The sequence below is a fragment of the Dipteris shenzhenensis genome, chromosome 23 (genome assembly GCF_047967505.1).
Source record: "Dipteris shenzhenensis isolate YYH24624 ecotype China chromosome 23, Dip_SZ_1.0, whole genome shotgun sequence".
Lineage (NCBI taxonomy): Eukaryota > Viridiplantae > Streptophyta > Polypodiopsida > Gleicheniales > Dipteridaceae > Dipteris > Dipteris shenzhenensis.
Genome location: NC_141618.1, coordinates 31,374,952 through 31,400,015, shown reverse-complemented (window position 1 = coordinate 31,400,015; position 25,064 = coordinate 31,374,952). Strand labels below are relative to the sequence as shown.

The window sequence follows — 25,064 nt, the reverse complement described above, 5'->3', positions numbered from 1 at the left end:
TACAAAGTCCCACAGTTGGCACCCCTGGCCAAAAGCATAGAGCCCTTCTGAATTTTCCAACTCTGAAAGCCAAAAGTGGTGTGAAAACCAGCATCATCTAGCTGACCCACTGAAATAAGACTCTTGGTCACCTTAGGCACATGTCTCACATGTTTCAAAACAAATGCAGACCCATTTGCAAAAGAAAACTTTATGTCACCTGCTCCCACTATGTCACATGCATAGTCATTTCTAAGATGCACTTAACCTGTCTTTCCACTATCATAAGTGGAGAACCATTCCCTATGGGGAGTAACATGGAATGAAGCACCAGAATCCAAAATCCAATCCTAGGAATATGCATCATCTAAAGTGGTAAGCAACTCTGCAGATAAACTAGACATGAAGAGAACGTCATTGTCACTATCATGTGTGACTGCATTGATCTCCTCGAACTTCACTTTTCCTTTGTCCTCCCTTGGACTCTCTTCCTTTTGATTTGCACCCCAATTTGCATTCTTTTTCTTATCCTTTTGCTCTCTTTTCAGCTTGTAGCAATCCTTTTTCATATGGCCCTTCTTGCCACAATGGTAACACTCAATGTTCCGTGCCCTGGATTTGCTACGAGACTTCCCTCTTTCTTGGGACTTCCCCCTGAACTGTGATCTGCCCCTTTGCACATTTAAGGCTGCATCCTGCTTGTTGCCATCCATAGACTTCCGTCTAATCTCCTCGGCCAACAAGCTACCCACAACATCATCAAATTTCAGTACTCCACCAGGTGTAGAGTTACTGACAGCTGTACGGAAGGTATCCCATGAGGATGGCAATGAACATAAGAGAAATATTGCCTTAGTCTCCACATCAAAATTCATCTTTTGAGCCTGAAGCTGGCTGAAAATAATATTGAATTAATTCAAGTGAGAAGCAATGGAGACCCCTTCCTTCATCTACAGCTCAAACAACCTCTTCATGAGGTAAACTTTATTAGAGGCAGTTTCCTTCTCATAAGTGGCACACAATTTCTTCCACAAATCTTCCGTAGTCTGCTCATAGTCTGCTCATTTACTACTGTGAAATAAACTGACTCTGCAAGATGAAGTCTAATAGTAGACTTTGCTAATGCATCCAACTCATTCCAATCATCCTCAGACATATTTGCAGGCTTAGCTTCAATCCTTGCCAAGGGTTAAATCTGCTTCTTTTGAATAAGAACATCCCTTATTTGTTCTTTCCACAAAGAAAACTTTATCCCATCAAACTTTTTAATGCTGAAAAACTCCTTTTCAGACATGGAAGAGGATGCCATGATGCAAATGAAACAAAATCCCAAATGCTAGTATCTGCAAGAGAGAATCACACCAAATACCAGGTGCACCCAAATGTGTATGCCACAATAGAGTGAAATATCACCAAAACTCAAAGCTCAAAGTATAAAAAAGATGCATCTGACTCATGTGCATATACTATGCATCCATATGAGCAAATCTGGCCCAAAAGAAAATGCCAACTGCAATGGCAATCCAAAATGCCAATAAGTGCCAAATGACTCAAGCATAAACACCGTCCACTGGCATATGCATTAATAATATCTCATCCAAGAGAGCATAACACTATCAGTGCATCACCTGCAATGTGTCAAAGCTGTCCCTCAGCATAAGATAGCATCCATGTGCAAAGCGTCCATAAAAATAGCATCCCACAAGGCAATTTGGGCCTATCAACGCATCCAATAAGGACCGCAATGCATCCAAATGGCCTATAAATCATCCACTGCAACCCAATGCATACCACAAATGAGCGCACACTGCTCAAACTGCAACCAGAGTGATCTGCATAAGGTATGCTCAAGAAATCATAGTCCCACAGTAATGACCGCTACTGAAAATAGAACCTGAGATGCCTCAAAACATGGGCACCATTGCATAATCGGACTCAGCAAGAAAATCTGCAAATATCTCTCTTCTGCCAGAACTCCAAAATCCCAACCGATGAGTGAGAAATGGGAGTCAACACTTATCCACTGCCATGTGGCATAAATCTAAGGTTTCAAAACCTTAGAATGAAAAATGCATAACAGAGAGGAGACAGAGAGACGAAATCAAATACATAGAGATCTATAACTCTGAAAATCCTCCACCGAATCGCGCAAGAACTGACAGGTAGGGGTTTTTGGGTGTCCAGAACGCAAAGGGACAGACGGTTTTGGAAACCGTGGTCTCAATCACTGGGTCCAACACACAGACTGAAAAATGTTTTTGGAAACAGAGCTGTTTGTAAACTCCACCGGAGTGCGAATGATGAGCAACATAGAAGTTTTAGGACCTCTTGAGTCCACCGGAACTAACAGATTTGCAAATGGTTGCTCCAAACTTGAGTTCCAACACTCGAGCAAAAAACGCAGAAACTAACACAGTGAGTCAGAAAACCAATGAAATGATCCCAGATTCAAGAATGAAGGTGTTTCCAAGCTCCTGAAGTGAAGTGGACACCAAAAGCAAGCAATAGTTGCCTCTACAAGTCAATACGGAGTCTCTGTCATCGAACGGAACAGGGAAAAGCTCAAAAAACGACTTTTTCTTTGAAAACATTTAACAGGCTCTCAAAACCACTTCGCAAAACCAAAGTGACTTTTCCAAAGGTTCCTCCAAGGTCTCTGCACACTCGGATGCAAGTAAAGTCACCCACAAAGCTTCCCACAGAGCTTCTCCTTCCTCCCACAGAGCTGCTGAGCTTCTAGGCATTCACGCACGCTCAGGTAGATCACCTGGCTTTGATACTAGTTGAGAGTGCTCTCAACGGAAGCAAGAACGGAAGAGGGAGAGAGAGAAACAGAGAGCCACACAAGTTTTGGTGGGTGCAAAACCACCCTGATCCCCCACACAAATCCCACTCTTTAATAAAAAGAGAGGAGAGGAGAGGAGAAGGAGAAGAGAAAGAGAAAGAGAAGAAGAGAAGAGAGGGAGGGTGCGGGAACTGTTACAGTTTTGCAGAAGCCCAAAAAAACTGTTCACGACCAGAAGACGCAGGAGCCCAAAAAACCGTCATGATCTGCCTGTGATGTGCACGGTTGTACACGGTACACATGCGAATGCACGTGCACAGGAACTTAGAGGGAGCACGGATTTTATAGTTTTGCAGATGTGACCAGTACGAGCAAAAGATTCACCAGCCAGAATACACGTAGGAACCGCGAACAGAAAGTAGGCAGTCTGGAAGCGCAGAAGCAGGGAGGTTTTGCAGCCGTAGAGACAAGGAAGACATGCAGTTTGGAGGTGTAAAAGTAGAAAACTACGCATGGAAGAGGCCGTAGAGCCACACCCAGTCGTAGGAGTAACATATTTTACACCACTAGCCATGGAGATTTTGATCCAAGCAGCCACACCATTTCTGTTACCTAGAAAAGAAATTAGGACAAGATGCTAGACACTAAGCATGGCGACGCTCAAGGGCCATAGAGGAAAGGAGAACGTGAGGGCGAAACGTTATCATGGGAGGGGAAAAGGGATTAGAAGGGGAGGGAATAAAGAGTGAGACTATGGCACAAGGGGAAAGGGAGAGGGGGAAGAGAAGCATGTACATGATGGGCAACTAGATTTTGAGCTCGAGGGATATGCTGGATTTTTACCTCTTCAAATTGGTTGCAAAGTTCCAATGCTTGTTGATGTCGTGGAACCAAGCCTTTGCTCGCACTTTCCACCTTCCACTAACTTGTTCACACACTAGTTGAGAATCTCCTTGCACCTCAAATTGCTTGACGTGATGTTCTTGTGCCTTTTGTAGCCCAAAAATGAGTGCCGAGTACTCAGCTTGGTTGCAAGTACTTGCAGGTGCAGACTTGCTATAACAATACTTCTCACCACCCGGTGAAGTGAGCTTCACACCCACGCTAGCAGCCTTGGTAGAAGGTTTGTAAGCTCCATCAAATTGAAGGATCCAAGCCTGTTGATGCAAAATCGTCACTAGGAAGTGACTGTGTGGTCAGATACCACTTTCGTCAGTTTTGCAGATTTGCCCTTGTGAGGCAGAAGCTGTGTTTTTTGCAGTGACAGAATATTTTGGAGTGTTCTATAATGGCATCTGATTCTCTTTCATAGATTGTCACTGAAAAGCTTGACAAGAACAACTTCCAAGCATGGAAGTTTAGAATGACGAATTTCCTTATGGGAAAAGGCTACTGGGAGTTCATTACAGGAAACGAAGAAGAACCAGTTCTTCCTAATGTTCCCAATCAACAGGAAATGCAGGCATTTAAAGGATGGCATGAGAGAGCCAGAAAAGTTATGTACTAGCTGTCTATTAGTATTTCGGATTCTATGATTGTGCATATTCAGGATGCAAGTACGCCAAAGGAGGCATGGGATACTTTGGCAAAAATGTACAGCACAAATACGCAAGCCAGGAAAATGCAGCTCAAGTAGGAGTTGCACAATTTGTAGAGAGAAAATATGAGCATCAATGACTAACACATGAAGGTGAATAAAATTGAAGATGCACTTGCTTCCATTGGGTCACCAGTGGAAGATGATGATTTGGTTTCTGTGACCTTGAATGGTCTAGGAAAGGATTATGCACAATTCCGGACATCCATTGCCGTCCAAGAAAAATTTCTTGATTTTGAGGAGTTGTTTGCTCTTCTAATTTCTGAAGAGCAGAGAAATGGTGGTGCATCTTCTTCAGGAGGAACTTCAAAAGAAACTGTCTTCTACTCAAATGCTAGAAGAGGTAGAGGCAGAGGTAGAGGAGGCCGATTTGGAGGCCGTGGTAGAAATCAGAATATGCAGCAAACTCAAGAAAACCAATCCTTTAGAGGAGGACGTGGTAACTCTAGAGGCAGGGGGAGCTAAAGAGGTCGTGGTGGATGGCAGAGAGGCCAAAATACAAACAACAATGTTGAATGCTACTATTGTGGTAAAATGGGTCATATGGCTAAAGACTGCTACAAAAAGCAGAATGACATTATGAATGGAAAATTGCAGCAAGGCAATTATGCATCTTCTAGTAGATAGGGTGATGACAGAAATGAGCATCTATTTATGGTGCACCACATGACCAATTCTGTGACAAGTGTAGAAGAAAGAAATGACGTGTGGTATGTTGACTCAGGTGCATCAAACCACATGATAGGTCATGCAAAATGGATGCAGGATGCAAGGAAAATAGAAAGACTAGAATTTGTGGAGACTGGTGATGATACTGCACATCCTATTGTGCAGATTGGTAAAATTCCTTTGTCTATGCAGGATGGGAAAAAGAAATACCTGTTTAATGTATTTCATGTCCGGAACATCACCAAGAACCTGGTTTCTATTGGTCAAATGGTTGAGCAGGGCTTGTAGGTCAGATTTAATCCTCGTGGATGCTTTGTTGAGGATATGAAAAATAATGGTCGCTTGATAGCAAAAGGAAAGAAGAAGGGCAGGATGTTTACATTGGATGCGGACATGCCTGAATTGAGTGCAGCAATGTTTGCACATGGGACCGGTGTAGTTGCAGATAATTATATCTGGCATAACGCATTGGTCATGTTAATGTACAGCGACTTAAATCAATGCAGGCCCAAAATATTGTTGTAGGATTGCCTAAACAAGCTTTCTATTTACTTTTTCTTGTGCCTTTAAGGTTGAAAGTATGCAAACTCTTGGTTCAACCCATGTCACAGTCATCCATTAGGATGGATAATTACATAAATGCAATTGGATTTAAAAATCATAAAAAGACATGTCTTTGAAAAGATGATTACCAAGAATACTAGAGAGAGAATAGTACTTATGGATACATATGATGTAATGTAAGCCTAGCAATGTAGCTTCTTGATTAGATGAATGTGGTTATAACACTAGCAACATAGAAAATATGCTCTTGTACAAAAAAATGTTATATTTTATCTTATAGTTGTATTCATGTGGTAGACTTGTATTAATTTGACATCATGTAGTAGACTTGTATGAAAATTAATTAAGCTATTCCTTCTCTTTGTGAATTATGCTAAACTCATTTTTGTAATATATTTATGCTTAAGATGTATATATCTTTTATTATAGATATGTTATATTTGATTTGCAATGTACTTGAAGTGCAATAATTAGCTTGTTGGACTATTTGAACTCGACTTTGAGAGCTCTCTTTACAATGTAATTGAAGGATATTGATTACCTTTGAAGAATTTTATTCTTTGTATACTTTATAAATGCTAGCTATTTCATGTCTTTTTAGATTGTGAAATAGAAAAAACAAGTAGCTTTTGCTATTATTAGTTTTAAATGTTGGCTATTTCATGTCTTTTTAGATTGTGGATGTATGGCCTATTTGCAGGCTAAACAGCTGACGGCGAGGCATATATCCAAGCTAAAGGGTAGTTGATGGCGAGGCTTTTTGGGTTGATTGTCGATGTTGATCACCTCCTCCAACAACTCCAAACAATGTTGAGGTTGAGGGAAGGGAACTCTACCTTTGAGGAGAGGGTAGCTTCCATTTTCAGGCTTCTCTCATCCTTTAGGTAGAGTAAGAAGAAGGGGAAGCTAGGAAGGGAGGCTCTGATACCACATGAAGGCACATGGCAGAGAGGGAGAGAGACAAAGGGTAGGCTAGGAAGAGAGAGAATGATACTCAAAGAAAGACATAATGAAATGGAAATGAAATGACTAAGCAATGAACAAATGAAAGTACTCACATGTAAACCAAAGAGCTTGTAGCTTGATACTTGATTGATTTGACATGACACATATAGCTCTTATGTAGAGCACACACACATACATGAACACAAATGCATATGGGATAACTCCCAATGTGACACGTGGCATCCATAGGATACACTAGACTAGAACTCATAGTAGAACACAAGAAGCTGACTCATCTTGACTCCATTTCCTAACAAGCGGATGCCCTGACATAAATCCAACAAAACCTTCTACTGCAAGTTGACAACTTGGGTAGTATGGGCAGCATTAAGTTGACCAAAAAGTGGCTCAATCCATGATTGGAGGGATATTTATTAAATCAATGGTCAGGGGCCCCTTTTATAGGGCTACTGGTATGCCCAAAATCTCAAGTGATGCTTGAAGTGACAATAAATAAGAGGTGGGCCCATCAATAAAGCTACTGGTATGCCCCAAGTCCCCACCACTAAATATGTCGACCTGCTCTATGACCTTCCAAACAACCCAAGATACCATCATTTGCTAGACGCTGTGATTTATGGGCAGCACAGGTGGCACTATGCTATGCCACAGTGAATATAAATCACTTTTGGGATTGGAATATATCATAGAGTCTCCAGTTGCAGGCCCTCTAGGGGGAAAATGCACATGGGATATGTTATGGTCAAGACATGAGTCAGGGGGGTCAAGGATTCTTCCTTCGTGAGTTTGGTTTAGGGGGTTACCCATAGAAGCATACCCAATCTGGTTGCCTTACAAGAGACCCTGAAACATACTTTAGGGCAGCCAGGAGGCAGCCCAGTCCTGAATCAGGACACCGTAGCCTATGGCTACTAATTGTCTTGCTCTAAAGCTAGCTGCCTTGTTTTGGGAGAAGACAACCACACTACCATTCCTATCAAGGCAAACATCCACGCTCAGCAGGAGATGTGGAGCCAATTCCTTAAGGACATGTGTGACAAAGATCTATAGTTTCACTTAGCTATTTTGGTCATACTTATTTAACTGGAGTATCACTGGCTTGTGCAAGTTTTTTATGATCCTTCAATGGACCTGTATCCTTCTCTTGTATCTAATCAATGAGGGCACAATGAATGTGCTCAAATGGCAGCAAATCAAAGTGGTTGGGAAACAGGGGGCCATTAATCCGAACCAAACACACACAAACGAGCTGGGACATTCACTAAATTGGAAGATGTAGTGGGATCTAATGAAATGGTCCCAGCCACGAACAATAGACACATTGAGAGGACAACGCAAGTGTAGTTTTTCACATACATTACCTACATTGGTAGATGCTTGTAGCTAGATGCCTCATCCTGGAGTCCTTCACAAGAGCACTATTGGATACAGTAGTAGATTTCCTTGAGGTCATTACTAGATTTTGGCCTCAGTATGGCTAAAAAAGATATCCTACTTCTTCTAGCTATTCTACCATGGCAGCCTCTACATTGGACCTTGGTTGAGGAGAGGCCGTACTTGCCACCACTATTGTAGGTTTATAAGAACAGATAAATTTGAGAAAGATCTTCCATGCATTGCTTTCCTCCACCGTTCTACCCCAACCTTATGTAGTTCCTACTTAGGGGGCAATCCCCCCCCCCCTTGGTATGCTACTGAAGGATCCTTACTAGCCATACAAAGTCTCCTTGTCCTACATAAGCTATACTCAACTCTCGGTGACCTATCCAAGTGGATTCTCTAGAGTCTTGGGCACAACTTTTCTTTCTCCAACAACAAGAACCATTTGCTAGAAGCTATGAAAACCACTACGATGGATCTTCCATGCATTGTTTTCCTCCACCATTCTATCCCAACCTTCTATAGTTCCTACGTAGGGGGCAATCCCCCCCCCCCACTTGGTATGGTATTGAAGGATCCTTTCTAGCCACCCAGAGTCTCCTTGTCCGACATCAGCTATACTCAATCTTGGTGACCTATTCCAATGGATTCTCTGGACTCTTGGACACACCTTTTCTTTTTCCAACAAAAAGAACCATTTATTAGAAGCTATGAAAACCATTACAATGTCAACAATCTATACAAGTGCTAAAAAGAAAGAACAAAAGAATAATTTTGTTGCCTACCTCTCAAAGTTCCAACTCATTGCCTAGAGACTAGAGTACCCCAGAAATAGGTGCTTACAATTAGTATGGGGATTACATAACCATCAGATCCCTCGATCCATAAATATATAGGACACTCTCTCTCTATGTGCACATGCACGTGTGTGTGTGTGTGTGTGTGTGTGTGTGCCTATACACATCTTAGACCCTTTTGCCCATTCATTTCTTGTTGCTACTGATGATGAAACATGTTCCTTCCCATAGCCACCTTCGATCTAGCCAAATCATTGAGCCCAACCTATTCAAGAATATTGTCCACTAGTGCATTCAATGTACCAATTACTTAGAAGTTGTAGGCAAAATCTCCCTCTCTCTCTCTCTCTCCCTCTCTCTCTCTCTCTCTCTCTCTCTCTCTCACACACACACACACACACACACACACACACACCCCTCTCTTTTTTTTTGGGTGAAAATTTTGATGTCTTATCTTAGACAATAGTTTCCCCCTGCATGGGGAGCTAAAACGTACATCAGCAAAAGATCTCTCTCTCTCTCTCTCTCTCTCTCTCACACACACACACACACACACACAAGTTTAAATTGAATCGAGTTAATTATAGTTGAGAACATATTAATGAAGGACTGCATTCATTAAATATGTCTAAGCAACACGATAGATTTCATTCCAAAGATAATACATATTTCAGCAAAATACAATAGGGTTGATGTTGTCCAGAGCAAGAGCATCAAACTAAAACAAAAAGAGAACCTATCGATCTGAAAAAGTAACAATTGGTTAAGAAAACACATTGGACCTCGAAAAGGTCCACTAACATCACTAGGGTGACCTATGAAAATAGGGTGGGAGCAAGGAATTGAAGGCTGCATTAAGGAAGGTTTGCGATATCCAGCCCTATGCAAATATCCATCCAATTTTGGGCCTATAAAGAAGACATCATGAACGACCAAATGGAAGTGGCATCGAAGATGTTGTTGATGCCTGGGTAAAAACCATTGCAAGCATTCCCCTGAGCATACTTCTTGAGGTCAACGTACATTTGAATTGAGGGTATGTTGGAGTAGAAGCCAAGGCAATCATGTAAATCGGGCACTACCTTCGAGACCCAACCTCGACAACTACCGTCGCACCCTGTGCATGTCCAGCACCATTTCCAATGTGACTTTATTAAACACATCTGAAAACACATTTTGGCCATTTGCATCAATCACATTGCCTTCTAGGAAGGCAAGGATGAGGTTCTCCAAGTTGCCTCGGATGGTAAAAAGTTGACACATGTAAGGGATCGTTGGCATGTGTGGAACACTCGTAATCTCCGTGACAATTATGCTTCTATTCATGTAAATCACCTTTATCTTCTCTAGTTTCCCTTTTCTTTCCACCAGGTCCAAAACTCCTCATGAGAGATCCTACTACTGATACAAGCTACTGCGTTAAGTGAGAAACATCTTCCTCTTGACCCTCGACGATGGCAAGCTCTAGGAGAGCTCTTCGAGCTTCGTTCACTTTCTTGTGAATTGGATCCAATGTCGTCATAGCAGATGAGATCAGCTCGACATGAATGGGAGATGTTGTTCTGGTTGCCTCAAGCATACAAGTTGTTTTGGAGGAAGTACTCTTGGGAATTGGCTCCTGTAAAAACAAGGTGAATAGAATGTACTTATCATGATGACCAATCTTACCCCTACTAAGCAGCTACAAGAATAGGAGAGGAGAGACACAGTCAAATAACCCGAGATAACAAAGATTGTGAGTGCTTCACACTCGGCAGAGAGTCAAAGGACCCAAGATAATAGAGATGGGTCACTTACATGTGCCAACTTTGAGACAACCTGTAGAACCTCATCCTTGCCTTCTCGGAACACGATGTGACTGATGTGAATGGCCAGCATGTGTCTTCGAATGTGTTGATTAAAGTCAACAATGGAAATGGTGCTGGACATGCGCATCTTTCCTTGGAGATGGCAATGGCCAAGGTTGGGGTTTCGTAGAGTGCCCAAATCTCCATGATCGCCTTGGCTTCGATTCCAATGTACCCTCGTTTCAAATGTACGTTGTCCTCAAGAAGTATGCTATAGGGGGAATGCTTGCAATGGTTTTGACCCTATATGCCCAAAATTGGATGGATATTTGCATAGGTATGTAGTTCTTGAATGCACGTGTGCATGGTATCCCAAACCCTCCTCAATACAACCTTCAATTCCCTACCACCACCCTATGGCCCTACTAGTGTTCCAGTTGGTGCTCTTTGAATGTATGTATTGGACATTTTTGAGGTCTAATGTGCTTCCTTAACTAATTGATACTCTTTTGGGTCAATAGGTTCTTGTTGGAAAAGTATTGGTCACCTCCTCGCTGTGAGCTTCCAAATGAGGAGTGCATCGGGTGGGTGGACCATAGAACAGAAGAAAGATATTTGGGGCTACCACACGGACAGCAAACAGGCTGCCATGTGGACAGCACAGAGAAGCATGCACTTGGCAATTGGAGGAGGGCAGAATGCCGAGAGGCTATCCATAATTCGAGAAGACCTGATTGTGCACGGTTTGCTTCCTGCAACAAGTGCGATGAGGTGGTGATGTCAGCCCTAGTACGGACACCTATAGTAGGCTACACAGAATGTTTTAGAGCTGATCTGGAGGCTGGAGGAGACCTGAATAGGGGCAGAATGACAACAGCATGGAGGCACAGGATCGCGGAATTTTTGGGGGCTAAACTGGCTTGGAGAGTGGTCGGGTTTGTGATGTAGGAGCTTGGGCCAGTGGTAGCTTGCCACATGGCCATGTTGGGCCGGCTAGTTAGTCCTCAAAGTGTGTGCCCCCACTAGGGGGTTTTACATACCAGCATAGTTGGATGGGGGGACTGATTGGGTCGGCCCAATTCTCCCTACCAGGTTGGCTGTTTTAGAGGAGGGTTCTCCCTATATAAGGAGCCATTTGAGTAAGGTGGAGAGATCATAGGACAGAGGGTTTACAAAAGCTGAGAGAGAAGCACACGGGCTCAGGAATCTAGGAGCGCCAAGGAGGTAGTACGAGAGCTTTTGGTATGATCAAAGGATTATGATTTGGTGGGACTTTGGATCTCTCTTTTGTATTGTGTTCGGTTTTGAATGAAAATATACTTTTTGTGGAATCTATATCTTTCTCGGAGCATTGTCTATTTACTAATTTGCACACACACACACACATGGATGTGAAGTAGACACAAGTAAAGAAGTATTGATTCTATAGTTAAACACTTCCACGTGAATTCCTAGGATGCTCTTAAGTCTTTCGTTGCGGGATACCCTCTATATAGGTTCCCTCATTCCTAACATGGTATCAGAGCCTTAATCGGAATTTCACAAGAAGTGGAGCTTGAAGGCAAGGACCTTATTGAAGGATGACCTTAATTCATTGCTCGGAGAAATCTACTTTGACATCTGAAGGATTGTACCTTGCGAGGAGGGAGGCTCAGGGACAGGTGTATGACACTCTTACTTTGGAGTCTAGTCTCAGTAGTACTTGAAGTACCTAAAGTACCATGGTTGCACAAATTCATCCACATGTGGATATAGCAACCTATGGGAGTACAAAAGAAAACAATGTCATTTTACAACCCCCTTGACATTGTTTGTATGTCTCGTATCCCCAAGCCATGTCGATGTCGTGTGAAAAGAGGCATTGACAAGATTTTAGTGAAGATATCGGCCACATTGTCCTCATAGGAACAATATGTGAGGTCGATGAAGCCATTTGTGATACAATCCCACACATAATGATAGTAATTTTCTATGTGTTTCATGCGAGCATGAAATACAAGATTGTTTCCAATAGCAATGCAACTCTGGCTGTCACAAAAGATCTGAGTTGCATCACCATTCTGAGCATGATGCAAGTCATGCAGAAGCTTCATCAACCACATACATTCCATAGTGGCTGAATTCACTGCTTTGTACTATGCTTCACTCCTGCTGGAGAGACACACTCGGTCTTTCTTCTTATTGAGCCATGAGATACATGCTGAGCCTAGTGAGAAACGATAGCCAGAAGTGGACCTACAATCATCTATGTCCCCTAACCAACTATAAAGCCACTCAAAAAAATGTCACCATCTGGAGCATAATGCAGCCCATAGGTAAGTGTACCATGTACATAACGGAGTACCCTCTTCGCTACATTCCAATGCATGACTATGGGAAAATGCATGAACTGAGATAGATGCCCTGTGACATAGGCAATGTCTGGCCACATAGAGCATAATTAAATCAAACTACCAACAAGCTACTTGTACAAAGTACCGTCAAACTTTTCAGCCTCATCATGCTTAATCAGCTTTAGTCCTTTTTCCAATGGAGTGGCCACCACAGGCTTACTATTCTCCATCTTAAATTTTTGCAACAACCCCTTTAAATATTTGGTCTATGGCATAGAAATCCCCCCTTGGGTTTGCCAAAATTCAATGCCAAGATAGTAGTATAAGAGGCCCGAATCTGTAATGTCAAAGGTCTGACACAAGGTGGACTGCATTGCTTGCTACAAATTACGGCCGGTGAGTATGATGTCAATGACGTAAGGCAGGCACAACCATGACCAAATCTAATTTTTGTTGCAGAACAAATAAATGTGGCTCTGTATGAGTGTTGACATAGCCCTGGGACAATACTCACTTTTTAATATTTGATACCTTCAATCCAAGGAAAATAACATGTTTGTATTTGTGTTTGAATTAGGTTGTCTATCAACCAATGGTGGATAATAATAGGTGGTCGCACCTCATACCTATTATGCCACGTTCCAAAGTGATGTATAGTATATTTACTAATATGGAGCATATGGAGGATGATCATGGCCATGGAGGTGATGATGATCGTGATACGAGAGATGAGGATGATCATGAGCTAGGAGATATAGATATTCATGCCACTACCCATGAGGGCGAGCCTACCATTGGTGATTTCGATGAGGACAGTAGCACTAGTAGTGGGTTGAATGGATTTGTAGATCTCCACATTGGTTTGGATATTGAAGTAGATAGTTTGGCAAAGGGCTGATCTCATTGAGGATGAGATCGAACTATAGCCCATCATTGATATTGGCAAAACTATTTTATATATTGTCTCATTCTCATGACCTCACTTAATTTTTATATATGTGCATTTGGCAAAAAGCATATTATCATGTATGACACATGCATAGCATTGATATTTTTTAAAATTATGTGCTTTGCCAAATCATGGGCAATGTTTGGAAAGTGTTAATGCACATTTATCAACTTGCAGTAAAATTTTTCACTCTGTTGCGTGTTTATAAATGCGTCTAAAACACAATGTAGTTGCGCTATTAGACGCACGAATAGATGCGCTAGTAGACGCTTATTTTGTGCATCTATCAGGCGCGCCTATATTTGCTTTGTCTTGTTGTGATGCATAAGTAATCTGGTGCTTGATGAGTGGCTCTTGAAAATAAGGTGATGTACATTTATTTGCTGAAAATTCCCTTTTGTGAGTGTGATGTTCTCTTTTTCTCTTAGCTCACATTGTGTTATGTGGTCTACTTGTTACTAGATCAATTTATATGCTGCCTGTGATTAGGCTAAGAAGACGATGGTAAGTGAAATTATTGAGAAATGGAAGGTGAAATGTTGTGCCACATGAGAGAAGGGGAAGAGGACTAGTAAATATAAGATAACATGTTCAATTTTATGTTTAATGTTTATAATTACATAAAAAATACTTCCTGAATCTTAATAGCAAGCAAGTGTGAGCTCTTTAAAAGGCCTCTGATAAAGGTAAACTAAGGAATAGAGATGGGATCAACTTTTTACACTTGGTGATCCAAAAGTTGAATGCATATGGAAAGTTGGAGGAAAAAAAGGCACCCATGTTTAACAAGGTGCAGTTCAAGCTCATTACAAAGGCTATATTAGTCGGGTTCCATTTGTCTCCTATTTTCCATTCGAGTCTCCTTTTCTTTCTTTACACTAGTATTAGAGCTGCCATAACTATGGTTTAAGGATTGCTTATGATACTTTTATCATGGCACACACAAAGCTTTGAACAAATGTCCATATCTGATATTTGATTTTGCTACATCAAGAAAATAGTAGAATGCCTTGTTAGTTAGTGGCCTTGGTAGTGTAAGTGAAGAAAGGTGAGGGAGATAGTCCTCTACAAGGATAGGACACATGCATGTGAGTGAGACTCACCTAGTTCAAGCACATAGAGAATCATCATAGATCCTAGTGACCAAGTTTCCTTTGTTTTAGGTCTAGCACTTGGACTTTTAAGAAACCAAGAACATGAGAGCACATGTTGTGCCTTCCCCTTAAGCCTACCACCCTTATGCAGCGTGAAGAAGATCTCTTTGTGATTAGCCACCCTGAGGGGGTGTTATTGAGAAACTAATGCCTACAATGAATGCATCACCTACATCTTGATAAAACCACTATTGCCAAATGGAGGCATATATTTTCCTTTTCTAGAACACAACACCTTGGAACCCCCCAAGCTCATAATGAAGAGGACAAATTCCTATACAACGTGTCTAGATGGCCAAGTAGGCTCAAGGACTAGCTAAATGGTAGAAGATGTATATACCAAGAATCTGATGTAGCAAGATGATGTTGGCTTCCTTCTCAAATAAGATGCTTGGTTGCTCTTGGTAGCTCCTCCATTTAGTGAGAGCGTTCTTGCTCTTGGTTGCTCTTGGTAGCTTCTCTCTTTAGTGAGAGCGTGCTTGGAAGAATCTCTTTAAAGATGAGATCTAGAGTTGGGTCTATGTTTCACCTTACTTTAGTTTCTTGAAAGCTTCTCCAAATCCGTTGAAATTTATCCATGGTGATTCTTTTGTTCAAGAATAATGCATCGATCATGGCACTACCTCAACGAAAAAATAGCAATCACTACAATTGCAATCACTAAAATTTTAAAAACTAAGGCGTCTTTTAAACCATGTAGAACATAGAAAAACATCAACGGAAAAGCTCAAGGTAGGCAAATAAAATTAGTGCATTGCAAAACAACTATCAAGACATTCCATAGGCTAAAGAGGCTCATTCGGGCCCCGGGGCTCATCCTAATCTTCTGTGCACAGTAATTACCATCACCACATTCACCTCACTATCTACTACATCCAATTTAGTCCACAATTATAGCTCCTATTTCATTGCATTACCTTCCTCCACTCTCACAAGATCCTCTGCCATACAAATCTTCCCTTCATTCTCAAATCTCGGAGGCTGATGATGTGGTCAATCCATGTGTAACACATAGTGGAAGTCCCTCGTCTTATTCTGAGCTCACTCCATCATACGATCGAGTTGGAGAGTGCCCAAATCTCCATGATTGCCTAGGCCTCTATTCCAATGTACCCTCGATTCAAATGTATGTTGTCCTCCAGAAGTATGCTATAGGGGGAATGCTTGCAATGGTTTTGACCCTATATGCCCAAAATTGGATGGATATTTGCATCGGTATGTAGTTCTTGAATGCACCTGTGCATGTATCCCAAACCCTCCTCAATATAGCCTTCAATTCCCTACCACCACCCTATGGCCCTACTGGTGCTCTTGCAATGTATGTATTGGACTTTTTCAAGGTCCAATGCTTCCTCAACCGATTGATACTCTTTCAGGTCGATAGGTTCTTGTTGGAAAAGTATTGGTCACCTCCTAGCTATGAGCTTCCGAATGAGGAGTGCATCGGGTGGGTGGACCATAGAACAAAAGAAAGATATTTGGGGCTACCACATGGACAGCAAACAGGCTGCCATGTGGACAGCATAGAGAAGCATGTACTTGGCAATTGGAGGAGGGCAGAATGCCTAGAGGCTATCCACAATTGGAGAGGACCTGATTGTGCAGGGTTTGCTTGCTGCAACAACTGCGATGAGGTGGTGATGTCAGCCCTAGTATGGACACCTACAGTAGGGTGCACAGAATGTTTTGGAGCAGATCTAGAGGCTGGAGGAGACCTGAATAGGGGCAGAATTACAACAGCATGGAGGCATAGGATCGCGGAAATTTTGGGGTCCAAACTGGCTTGGAGAGTGGTCGGGTTTGGGATGTAGGAGCTTGGGCTAGTGGTAGCTTGCCACGTGGTTATGTTGGGCCGGCCAGCTAGTCCTCAAAGTGTGTGCCCCCACTAGAGGGTTGTATAGGCCAGCATAGTTGGATGGGGGGACTAATTGGATCGGCCCAATTCTCCCTACTAGGTCAGCTATTTTGGACAAGGGTTCTCCCTATATAAGGAGCCATTTGAGCAAGGTGGAGAGATCACAAGACAGAGGGTCTACAAAAGCTGAGAGAGAAGCACATAGGCTCAAGAATCTAGGAGTGCCAAAGAGATATTATGAGAGCTTTTGGTATGATCAGAGGACCACGATTTGGTGGGACTTTGGATCTCTCTTTTGTATTGTGTTCGGTTTTGAACGAAAATATACTTTCTATGGATTCTATATCTTTCTTGGAGCATTGTCTATTTACTGATTTGCGCGCACACACACATGGTTGTGAAGTACACACAAGTAAAGAAGTATTGATTCTATAGTTAAACACTTCCGTGTGAATTCCTGGGATGCTCTTAAGTCTTCCGCTATGGGATACCCTCTATATAGGTTCATTCCTAACATGGTATCAAAGCCCTGATCGGAAGTTCACGAGAAGTGGAGCTTGAAGGCAAGGACCTTACTGAAGGATGACCTTGATTCATTGCTTGGAGGAATCTACTTTGACGCCTAAAGGATTATACCTTGCGAGGAGGGAGGCTCAGGTTTCGGACAGGTGTACGACACTCTTACTTTGGAGTTTAGTCTCAATAGTACTTGAAGTACCTAAAGTACCATGGTTGCACAAATTCATCCACATGTGGATATAGCAACCTATGGGAGTACAAAAGAAAACCATGTCATTTTACAACCCCCTTGACATTGTTTGTATGTCTTGTATCCCCAAGCCATGTCGATGTCGTGTGAAAAGAGGCATTGACAGGATTTTAGTGAAGATATCGACCACATTGTCCTCATAGGAACAATATGTGAGGTCGATGAAGCCATTTGTAATACAATCCCACACATAATGATAGTGATTTTCTATGTGTTTCATGCAAGCATGAAATATAGGATTGTTTCCAATAGCAATGCAACTTTGGCCGTCACAAAAGATCTGAGTTGCGTCCCCATTCTGAGCATGATGCAAGTCATGCAGAAGCTTCCTCAACCACATACATTCCATAGTGGCTGAATTCGCATCTTTGTACTCTGCTTCACTACTACTGGAGAGAGACACTCGGTCTTTCTTGAGCAATGAGATACATGCTGAGCCCAGTGAGAAACAATAGCCAGAAGTGGACCTGGAATCATCTATGTCCCCTAACCAATTGTAAAGCCATTTCAAAAAACGTCACCATCTAGAGCATAATGCAGCCCATAGGTAAGTGTACCATGTACATAACGGAGTACCCTCTTCGCTGCATTGAGGCTGCATTCCAATGCATGACTATGGGAAAATGCATGAACTAAGATAGATGCCTTGTGACATAGGCAATGTGTGGCCACATAGAGCATAAGTAAATCAAACTACCAACCAGCAGCCTATACAAAGTACCATCAAACTTTTCAGCCTCATCATGCTTAATCAACTTTAGTCCTTTTTCCAATGGAGTGGCCACCACAGGCTTACTATTCTCCATCTTAAATTTCTGCAACAACCCCTTCAAATATTTGGTCTGTGGCATAGAAATCCCCCCTTGGGTTTGCCAAAATTTAATGCCAAGATAGTAGTATAAGAGGCCCAAATCTGTCATGTCAAAGGTCTAACACAAGGTGGAGTGCACTGCTTGCTACAAATTACGGCCGGTGAGTATGATGTCAACGATGTAAAGCACAAGCATGACCAAATCTGATTTTTGTTGCAGAACATATAAATGTGGCTCTGTATGAGTGTTGACAAAGCCCTGGGACAATACTCACTTTTTAATATTTGATACCTTCCATGCAAGGAAAATAACATTTTTGTTTTTGTGTTTGAATCAGGTTGTCTATCAACCAATGGTGGATAATAATAGGTGGTCGCACCTCATACCTACTACGCCACATTCCAAAGTGATGTATAGTACATTTACTAATATGGAGCGTATGGAGGATGATCATGGCCATGGAGGTGAATATGATCGTGATACGAGAGATGAGGATGATCATGAGCTAGGAGATATAGATATTCACGCCACTACCCATGAGGACGAGCCTACCATTGGTGATGCTGATTTCGATCAGCATAGTAGCACTAGTAGTGGGCTGAATGTATTTGTAGATCTCCATATTGGTTTGGATATTGAAGTAGATAGTTTGGCAAAGGGTTGATCTCATTGAGGATGAGATCGAACTATAGCCCATCATTGATATTGGCAAAACTATTTTATATATTGTCTCATTCTCATGACCTCACTTAATTTTTATATATGTGCATTTGGCAAAAAGCATATTATCATGTATGACACGTGCATAGCATTGATATTTTTTAAAATTATGTGCTTTGCCAAATCATGGGCAATGTTTGGAAAGCAGTTATGCACATTTATCAGCCTGCGGTAAAAATTTTCACTCTGTTGCGCATTTATAAACGCGTCTAAAACACAATGTAGTTGTGCTATTAGACGCGCGAATAGATGCGCTAGTAGACGCTTATTTTGTGCATCTATCAGGCGTGTCTATAGTTGCTTTGTCTTGTTGTGATGCATAAGTAATCTGGTGCTTGATGAGTGGCTCTTGCAAATAAGAAGGTGATGTACATTTATTTGCTGAAAATTCCCTTTTGTGAGTGTAATCTTCTCTTTTTTTCTTAGCTCACATTGTGTTATGTGGTCTACTTGTTACTGGATCAATTTATATGCTGCCTATGATTAGGCTAAGAAGACGATGGTAAGTGAACTTATTGAGAAATGGAAGGTGAAATGTTGTGCCACATGAGAGAAGAGGAAGAGGACTAGTAAATATAAGATACCATGAAAGAAGAGGAAGAGGACTAGTAAATATAAGATAACATGTTCAATTTTATGTTTAATGTTTATAATTACGTAAAAAATACTTCCTGAAGCTTAATAGCAAGCAAGTGTGAGCTCTTGAAAAGGCCTTTGATAAAGGTAAACTAAGGAATAGAGATGGGATCAACTTTTTACACTTGGTGATCCAAAAGTTGAATGCATAAGGAAAGTTGGAGGAAAAAAGGGCACCCATGTTTAACAAGGTGCAGTTCAAGCTCATTGCAAAGGCTATATTAGTTGGGTTCCATTTGTCTCCTATTTTCCATTCGAGTCTCCTTTTCTTTCTTTACACTAGTATTAGAGCTATCATAACTATGGTTTAAGGATTGCTTATGACACTTTGATCATGGCACACACAAAGCTTTGAACAAATGTCCATATCTGATATTTGATTTTGTAAATAGTAGAATGCCTTGTTAGTTAGTGGCCTTGGTAGTGTAAGTGAAGAAAGGCGAGGGAGATAGTCCTCTAGAAGGATAGGACACATGCATGTGAGTGAGGCTCACCTAGCTCAAGCACATAGAGAATCATCATAAATCCTAGTGACCAAGTTTCCTTTGTTTTAGGTCTAGCACTTGGACTTTTAAGAAACCAAGAACATGAGAGCACATGTTGTGCCTTCCCCTTAAGCCTACCACCCTTATGCAGCTCTCGAAGAAGATCTCTTTGTGATTAGCCACCCTGAGGGGGTGTTATTGAGAAACTAATGCCTACAACGAATGCATCACCTACATCTTGATAAAACCAATGCTGCCAAATGGAGGCTTATATTGTCCTTTTGTAGAACACAACACCTTGGAACCCCCCAAGCTCATAACGAAGAGGACAAATTCCTATACAATGTGTCTAGGTGCCAAGTAGGCTCAAGAACTAGTTAAATGGTAGAAGATGTATATACCAAGAATCTGATGTAGCAAGAAGATGTTGGCTTCCTTCTCAAATAAGATGCTTGGTTGCTCTTGGAAGCTCCTCCATTTAGTGAGAGCGTTCTTGCTCTTGGTTGCTCTTGGTAGCTTCTCTCTTTAGTGAGAGCGTGCTTGGAAGAATCTCTTTAAAGATGAGATCTAGAGTTGGGTCTATGTTTCACCTTACTTTAGTTTCTTGAAAGCTTCTCCAAATCCGTTGAAATTTATCCATGGTGATTCTTTTGTTCAAGAATAATGCATCGATCATGGCACTACCTCAACGAAAAAATAGCAATCACTACAATTGCAATCACTAAAATTTTAAAAACTAAGGCGTCTTTTAAACCATGTAGAACATAGAAAAACATCAACGGAAAAGCTCAAGGTAGGCAAATAAAATTAGTGCATTGCAAAACAACTATCAAGACATTCCATAGGCTGAAGAGGCTCATTCGGACCCTGGGGCTCATCCTAATCTTCTGCGCACAGTAATTGCCATCACCACATTCACCTCACATCCAATTTAGTCCACAATTATAGCTCCTATTTCGTTGCATTACCTTCCTCCACTATCACAATATCCTCTGACATACAAATCTTCCCTTCATTCTCGAATCTCGGAGGCTGATGATGTGGTCAATCCATGCGTAACACATAGTGGAAGTCCCTCGTCTTCTTCTGAGCTCACTCCATCATACGATCGAGTTGGAGATTGCACGACAAATGAGCTGCGTAATGGGATACGATACAATTGATCAGCAACCTCTCTCATGGACGGCCTGCTATCGCTTTGGATTGATAAGCAACTGAGGGCAATCTTGGCCAAATGATAAACGGAGCTCTTTTCTTGTGCGCTCATCGAAGCTGCGAGATGGGGATCTATGATTTCAGAGAACTCTCCTGTCCTCAACTTTCTGTCACACAGTAAAGCTAGATTGCTGCCCATTGCCACTGGCGACAATGAAGTTATTAGCTCGAGTAACACCATCCCAAAGCTATAGACATCGCTCTTGTCAGTGAGGCGCAAAGTTTCAAAGTATTCAGGATCCAAGTACCCGAACGTGCCCAACACTGCCGTGGAGACATGGGTCTGATCGAGTGCCCTTAGTCTTGACACACCGAAATCGGCAATTTTTGGGGTGAAGTCGTGGGCCAGGAGGATGTTAGAAGATTTTATATCTCTGTGGATGATCGGTGGAGATGCAGCAGAATGTAGATACGTAATGGCGTCTGCAGTTTGACACGCAATTTGCAAGCGAATTTCCCAACTCAGGTTAGTACCGAATTTGCCTCGCAGATGCTCCGACAGCGTTCCATTGGGAATGTATTCATAGATGAGGAGGGGTACTCGTGCCTCGAGACAGCAACCGAGCAGTTGAACAATGTTTCGGTGGTTGATGTTGGAGCAAAGAATGATTTCGTTGATGAATTGATCCGCTTCCCCAGGCTGCTGTGCGCGGTTAGACTTCTTGATTGCCATAACGGAGCCATCTGTGAGGATGCCCTTGTAAACGGTTCCATAGCCACCACTTCCCAGTTTCATTGTCTCGGAAAATTTATGAGTAGCCTTTTCTAGTTCAGCTTCTGCGAAGAGTTTGGGCGTTACTTGCCCTTGAATGCCGGGCAGCAGCTCTTGCAATCTGTGACCACCGTGCAGTCTGAAGTACCTTCGCTTCCTACGGCTTGCCTCTCGAGACTTTAGAAAGCAGAAAAGCACGAAACAGAGGATTGCCACGACGACGCCTGTCGGCAGGGTAGCTGAGAAAAGGAAAATAAAATGTCAGAGATGTGCGCTTAGGAAAAGTTTCTTACAGTGATCCACAACAGATAGAGGCAAGAAATCACCTATCAAAAGTAAGCCGGTTTCTCCAGAATATATCGGCGGAGGACTTGATGGGAATATGATTGGTCCGTGACATCCAGTTCCGTTCTTGAATCCATCTCCGGCGTAATAATCAGGACTCTCAGAGCAAAGGCAGGTATAAGCGTTCAAATTGTCCACCTTAGTGCAAACGGCATGTTGGGCACAAGCATATCCGGGTGTGGTGCTCACAGTCGAGCAATTCGGGGATGTACTTTCAAACATGATGCCCCATATGATGTCCAGACTATATGAATTAGTCGAAAAATTCGTGCTTGATGGATCGAATATCGTGGACACTCCACATTTTTCCGAATCTCCAACTGCAGCCGCTTCTAAATATAATTGTGTCAATCCGGCTGGAAGCGAAGAGAAGCAGCAGGAGGAGCTGATCGCGAAGGGCATCAATGGATCAAAGAACTTGAATGGAGCTCCCCCATAGTCATGAAGGACATCAATGGAGCAAACATCTTCAAAGCAATCTGGCTGACAAGAAAATGAATAGCTAAGACCACTGGATAGGCTACTCGAGCCGTTGCATGTGCCGTAGGAGCGGCATCCCATAACTACAAAAATATTATTATCCGATAGTGCAAAGGGCCGTGCTCTGTTGGTGAGTGTGAAAGATAGCGCAGGGGGGGAACTGCGTGTACCGTTGCAGCTCTGAGAACTGGCTCTAAGAGTTGAGGCGTTGATGGAAAAGTGATTCCCTGCAAAATAGCGTTCGTAAAAGGGAAGGATCTCAAAGTGGCCTGAGTCAGTGACGAGGAAGGGGGTGTTGGAGTTGCAGAGGATGGCGTAGTCGGGAAGGCCACAGGAGGGATCGTGGGCGATAATCCAGAAAGGGTAGGGGATGCTGATGTTACCACAGAGGGGCCTGGGAGAGCAGGAGGTGTTGTGTAGTAGCGCAGGAGGAACAGCGTGGAGGAGGACAGCGGAGGCAACAAGAAGGATTGCAGTGAAGAAGGACCTTGGTGTAGAAGCCATAATTCGAGAACACTGAGATTCGAAAGAAACGTTGGTTTGAAATCTTCGTATGGAATTGAACAGGTGAAAATTTCTAGCATTCATTTAATTGCCTTTGGCATGCCAAACAGGTCGCAAGGAAAAATGTTGCACATCTAGAATTACAATTCTCTCTCTCTCACCCACATCTTTAGGGCCCCCTAGCTTTAGAACTTTAGTCTAATGGCGTGAGACCAAAGTCACCTAGGAAGTCTTACCGTAGTGAACATGGAGCTCCATCAATTGAACAGGCATGACTAGACTCGATGTCGTTAATGGCCCAACCATGTGATTCAAGAGTCCTTCAAAAAGCCCAATAAAAGCATGTAAGAAGTCTTCTCGTAGTGAAGATGGAGCTCCGTTAGAATAGAAGTCATCATTGACTCTCTCTCTCTCTCACTCACACACACACACAGCAAAGTGTCCCTCAAAAAATCCCACTTCTTTACAACACCCTAGCTTTGGAGCTTTCTCCTAGAACTTTTGAAGAACTTGATAATTAAAGTGGAGCAAGGCCAAAAGTCATGTAAAAAGTTTGACTAGAGTAGATGTAGTTAATGACCAAAGCGTGTGCTTCAAGGCCAAATGTCATCCTCATGCCAAGAGTCCTTCAAAAGCATGGCATCTTCAAGCCCCCTAGCTTTAGAAGTCCAAAAGTCTTGTAAAAAGTCTTTCCGTAAATGAAGATGGAGCTCCATCGATTGCGACAAGCCAAAGCATGTGCATGCCATGGAGTCTTTTCATTGGAATGGAGCAATGCAAAAGGTCATGATCCACAGTGTCTTACTATAGTAAACCTACAACTCTACTAGTTGCAACTAGCATGATTATCCTAGATGCACTTTTTGACCAAAGTGTGTGCATGACATGGGAGCCTTTTCATTCAGTATCTATCTATGACATCATGTGTAAGTTTGATTATAGCCATATTTCACAAATGTGAGGTGCTTTCCTTATAATCCTCTCTTGTCCTCATGGACACATATATTTTATAGCCAACAAATTCAATCCTAGGCTGATAAAAAGATCCAAGGAAACTTCATCGTAGAAATGTGGATGGGAGAATGATGGTTTGAGTTGAGGAGTGCTGCCACAATTCAAGTTGGCATGTTTCTTCTTCCTTGCACTTTTTGAAAAATGTCTTGATAATTGATATCAAAAGTCTTACATCATGCCAATCAATTCAACTTTCGGACCAACGTCTGGTTTACGCTCACTTTATTTGTCTCTTCATCCTTGTACTTCGTCAAAGGTAGATTGATAATTGAATTGAGGCAACACCAAAATGTTCGAATTCAAAGCTACAGAGTATGCGCAATGAAAGAGGGAGCTAGAGCATTAAAACTTGAAGAGTAAGAGAATCTTGTATAGCAAGAGAAGAAGTCTACATGTATAAATGTGCAAGGAGCTTGAGTAAGAGGTGCGACCACACAAATGAGATATGACCTTGTATTTCATCCCATACACTTGGACTCTCGTAGGCTCTTTGCATAAAGCCAAGAGCTCCAACCATTTCGGTTTCCAACCACGCACTATGGCTACATCCATATCCA

The 25,064-nt window shown here is 42.2% G+C and overlaps 1 protein-coding gene across 1 annotated transcript; it reads right to left on the bottom strand.

Annotated features, from left to right (window-relative positions):
* Positions 1-21,205: 21,205 nt before the first annotated feature.
* LOC147887252 (wall-associated receptor kinase-like 6) lies at positions 21,206-23,531 on the bottom strand. The gene is made up of 2 exons (XM_087395006.1): positions 22,491-23,531; positions 21,206-22,403 (listed from the first exon to the last, which is right to left on the bottom strand). Exons 1-2 carry the CDS (start codon positions 23,491-23,493, stop codon positions 21,250-21,252), a joined length of 2,157 nt encoding a protein of 718 aa, XP_087251132.1. The 5' UTR covers positions 23,494-23,531; the 3' UTR covers positions 21,206-21,249.
* Between the last annotated feature and the right edge of the window lie 1,533 nt (positions 23,532-25,064).

What these genes read in the sequence shown, in the direction of transcription:
- LOC147887252 (XM_087395006.1), bottom strand. Translation starts at nt 23,493, where the DNA reads ATGGCTTCTACACCAAGGTCCTTCTTCACTGCAATCCTTCTTGTTGCC. An exon ending in AACCGGCTTACTTTTGATAG is followed by an intron (nt 22,404 to 22,490) that starts GTGATTTCTTGC and finishes TCCTTTTCTCAG; the next exon opens with CTACCCTGCCGACAGGCGTC.